Genomic DNA, 4,780 nt, shown 5'->3' on the forward strand with positions numbered 1-4,780 from the left:
GACACATTTGTCGATTCTCTAGTGTGCGTTAATTTGTCTAAATAATCGCTGTGATTACAAAATCGATGCAATGGTTACGTACACAATGTATAGCAGTACAACAGTTGCATCGATAGAATAGTTAGTCGATCACTCAATGCGTGAGTGGCCATCTGCATAAAAAACAGTGTATCTAGAAAATCAAGCGCCTATTTTTGTGTAAATTATTAGCATCGAACACAATAATATATCATTTATATAATTAATATATCATTTAGAATGTATATCATAATCATTACCTTAATATACCATTTAGAATGTATTCATGACGTAATGTACTTTTAATTGTAAATGATACAACTAACCACTGCGACAGGTGTGCATTATGCCAAGTAGCGATTTAAAATATCATTTTAGTTTACTTTCAACGAAAAATCATCATTTATTCATCTTTGTCAATCGAAAGTCTTTGAAATTGCGTTCTTTTGAAATTGTCAATAAAACGGAAACACCTCAGTTGTGCAAAACCACCAAATGGCTTGTGTTATGTTTGTCTTTATTTAAAATGTTTGCTGTTGTCTACGTCACTATTGGTTAGTGATCAATCTTTTAGATACATCCGAATCACTGCTGTACGAAGTACGAACATTGTAGACACATTTTTTTTCTATTTCAATGGCGTTTAATTAATCGATTCGTTTTCATTCCACTATTTTTTCATATTGCATCTCTGTATTGTGTTGGAAATGAACGCGGTTGTTCATACATCAATTCATGTACAGTTTAAGTGCCAAAGATTCTTCACTATCTACAGAGAAAACCATTTATTTTGTTTCCTTCGCCCATGACTGGTCCGTATTCTGTGCACAACATACTGTACCTGCATGTATGCATTAACTTTAGCTGAATATTCGTTATCCGAAACAATTGTACATTGGCTTATAAATGAAACGCTACTGTCTTTTTTGTAGTTTGTTCCAATGATTGATCATAAAACTAAACCGATCGACCAATACTCATTGATCGCTACAGCTAATCACAGGGCAATCGTGCCATCGAATTGATCTTCTCATCTTACATGCATTTGCATATTATCTTGTGTTTTTGTATTTTTGGTTAATTTAGTCAAAACGTTACACAGTAAATGTTAGTTTACGCTTTGTTTTTTTTTTGTAATTTGATTGAAAAAAGTCAATCAACTATCTGTTGCAAGGTTTGGAACTGTTTCATTTTGGAACACAGCGTTCAGTTGTGTTAGTTTCCTTGTTTTTTTTTTATCAGTTAAGCTTTCCCATGTGCGGTTTTGGAGAGTATCAACATGTATAAAAAAAGGAATCTAGTTTCGCTACACTTTCATTTGAACGTTACGCTCAGCGAGAGCGTTCTACAGAAGGACACGACGATTAGCTATGCTTGTAACATTATTTTTTCTGCTTGAAAATCTGCTACATCTAACTCATGTGCAAAAGATGTCTAGATAAAGATAAAAGTCGAGTAACTTGTAAACAAAGCCTTTACATAACGATATTGCTATTGCGTTGAGCGGTTGCCAACAGAGTCTTGCAATCTTCATCAGAAAACGCCTAAAACTATGCAATCCCTGTGACGGCACTATGACACAGTAACAGTTCGCCTGATGTTGATAGTTGCTTTTCATTGCTACCTATAGATAACAAACTTTTGTATATAGTATTAAGCTTCCCGTGGAAAACAAACTGCTAGCAATCTTTCGTCAAGCATGAAACGGACTTCAAACACAAACATAACGAATCCTGTCTTTCCTGCTGGCCCCCGGGGATCTCATTCGCTAACCTAACGAAATCTTTAATCCCTACAGTTTTGCGATTCAGTTTTAGCTCCACAGTGCCACAGCTGCACAGCTTCAAACGCCTAGACATGCTCCATAAGTGCCGTTTTACACCGCATGTCAATCGGTGCGCTGCATCACACATACTGCTCCGGCGCTTCTTCATCCTTGATCGTGGTGTAGTGCACCTTCTTCGAGACGGAATCGACGACGGGTGTCAATACGCCGCGCAGCTTATCCTTGCTAACGTACAGCAGTCCCCCGATGAGCGCCAGCAACACACAGCTCAAGCAGACGAGCACAAATACGAGCGTAGTGGTGTGTCCAGTTGCGTTACCTCCATTTCCACCACCACCAGATGACGCCACCTGCTTTCGGCAGCGTCCAACGTTCAGTGTGCGGATCGGTTCCCGTACCTGACGGTTTCTCAAGCACACCAAACCGTCCCGATTGCGCACGGTAACGTTCGTCCGATCGAGCCAATCGAACAGCGGATAGAGTCCGCAATCGCACACGAACGGGTTGTACGTAAAGTCAACCGTGAGCGGCGTGGCGCGTCCTGGCTGTGCCTGAACCGCATCGAGCAGGCTGAGATCACGCGCCCGCACGGTTTCGAAACGGTTGCGCTCGAGATCGAGGAAACGTAACCGGGGCATACAGCTGAGATTGAAGTTAAGCTCGGTCAGCAGATTGTCGCCGAGGTGCAGATCGAGTAGCGATGGTAAATCGCAAAACACACGCTTGTCATTAAACTGCACGATCTCGTTCTGTTCCAGGTGCAGCTTGACCAGCTTGGTAAGATTGCTGTTGACGAAGATGTCGTGCAGATCGGCCGACAGCTCGGCCGACGTGTTGTCCGCGAACGCGTTCGTCAGGTGCAGCTCCTGCAGGTTGATGAAGTTCGAAAACACACGCGGATGGTGATGGTTGAACTCTTCGTCGTCGTACCGGGAGATGCTGAGGTTGTTGTGGTTCAGTATCAAGCGCCGCACGTTCGGCACGTGATGGTACGATTTGCCGCGGATCTCGTGGATGTGGTTGTTGCTCATGTCGACGATGGTCAGATTGGCGAGATCGTTCAGTGCGCCGAACACGTTCCACGGTAGCTCTTTGACGTAGTTCCCATTGAAGATAACGACCTCGGTTTGCAACGGCAGCCGCTCGAGCACGACCGTGTCCCGGAAGCCCGTGTTGGTACAGTTCACGACGTACTGTGTGCGGTAGTTGTACATCTGAAAACCACAGCTACATTTGCCCTGGAAATCACGTCCACAGTCGTCCGCGACGGTAAGCGCTGCCAGGAGGGCTATCAGCAGGGGAACAAACAGGGTTCGTATCCTTCGGAGTTGCGCCATCTACAATGGTAAAAAATGGATAGAAACATTAGGAATGGCGTTGAGAGCAAATTGCATAAGTTTAACGAAATAGCAGATTAAATGCAACTTTAGAATTTGGTAGCCAGTAATCACGTAACGTCTGTATCTGTATCTGCCACAATCACGACGGCATGGGTTTATAAATTACGGTTTATAATATTAAAAAATAATAAATGGAAACATTTTTTATGTCGCATCTAATGTTTGAATGCTTTAATGCTGTAATGCCTTTTACAAGATCGATAAAATAAGAATGAAAAAATATTCCTCTATAGTTCGTCCATTTACCAAAATAAGCAAACCGCCGTTTTAAATACGCCACCACTTTCGCGGTCAAACCATTAGACACATCCTGTGAAACTTCCGGCCATCGATTTGCGTTCTGTGTTAATCCGTTATTACTCTGAGCGACGCAGCGAAAGCTAAATGACAATAATTAACATATTTCCACTTGCGAAAGCATTTAGGGCAATCAGTGCAAATTGCGTGCCATAATGAGCTAAACAACTGTGCGTTCTGCTGACAGAGCGATCTGATACGAAAGCTTCTGATTGTGTTCAAGCCATGAGGGTCGTAAAAGTGGTTGGATAATGAAGATTTTTAGTGGGTAATAATGCTACTAACTACATGTCATTGAACGTCATAGGAGTTGTAAAACAATACCAATGTGCCAATACGTAAAATGCCAATAAATCTGCTGCATTCTGTGAATATTGCTGTAATAAAGCGTTTTATAGAAAAAAAAACTCTCAAAATGGCCGTTATCACATTCACGTTTTCAAAAACTCCATTTGGTTCGTTACGTGGTAAAATTAAGTCTAATAAGTTATAGCACTTATGATGCAAAGAAGAATAATTTAATCTTCTATTTGATTGTGATGATCATATTTGTCTTATGTAGCTAATCAACTTTATAAGAATTAGTAGCTATTGGCTATGGTTACATGAGAATCGTTTTAGTAAGTACTTTTATTTCTTTACGTTAGAACGGCAAGTTGCTCAATTAAGAGAGCTTCACGAAACCTAATTAACATTAGCCTTTCATTCCAGAAGCCAAATCGTCATTCCTATCGTATGGGTAAATTTTATCCCACAATAGTCCCAAAAAGGGAAATTCTAACCAAACCGATACTAAATGAATGGTAAACAACGCATTCGATTAACTGTCAATGAATCATGACTGATCGGTTAATAGAAATAAAAAGAAAATTAGGTTACAAAATTCACAAATCCTTTCCACCATTGTTTGCAGTCATCTGTTTTTCGTCCATAGTGTTTTGCGTACATTTCTTTCTACATCGCCTCATAATTACCGGCTATTTGTGCCGGCAAACACATTCATCGACATTGACCAGCAAACAGCAACCTAATCAGGCAAATCAGGTCATCGATCGCTCGCACTGTTTTGGGTGGTTCGCTGAATGAAACACCACCGCCGTTCGCTTAATTTGATGGAGTTTTGATTCAAACTCCCGCTACGTCGGTTTCGGCTGGTGATAAATGGTTTGCCGGTCAAAACCGATCGGTGGATGTGTCGGTAATGAATTTTTCATGCGAATTATCCTACCCAAAGCTTTTACCCGCAGCCGGTAAAAGTTGCGAGTAAAATGACTAACCT

General features: G+C 41.2%; 1 protein-coding gene across 1 annotated transcript; it reads right to left on the reverse strand.

The window, feature by feature from the left end:
• Nucleotides 1-1,923: 1,923 nt before the first annotated feature.
• On the reverse strand, nucleotides 1,924-3,141 carry LOC128707117 (SLIT and NTRK-like protein 4). The gene has a single exon (XM_053802064.1). The coding sequence runs from the start codon at nucleotides 3,139-3,141 to the stop codon at nucleotides 1,924-1,926; it is 1,218 nt and encodes a 405-aa protein (XP_053658039.1).
• Nucleotides 3,142-4,780: the final 1,639 nt, after the last annotated feature.

Source organism: Anopheles marshallii, chromosome 2 (genome assembly GCF_943734725.1).
Source record: "Anopheles marshallii chromosome 2, idAnoMarsDA_429_01, whole genome shotgun sequence".
Taxonomy (NCBI): domain Eukaryota; kingdom Metazoa; phylum Arthropoda; class Insecta; order Diptera; family Culicidae; genus Anopheles; species Anopheles marshallii.

Excerpts from the sequence above, each read along its gene's own strand:
- LOC128707117 (XM_053802064.1), bottom strand. The coding sequence starts at position 3,141 with ATGGCGCAACTCCGAAGGATACGAACCCTGTTTGTTCCCCTGCTGATA.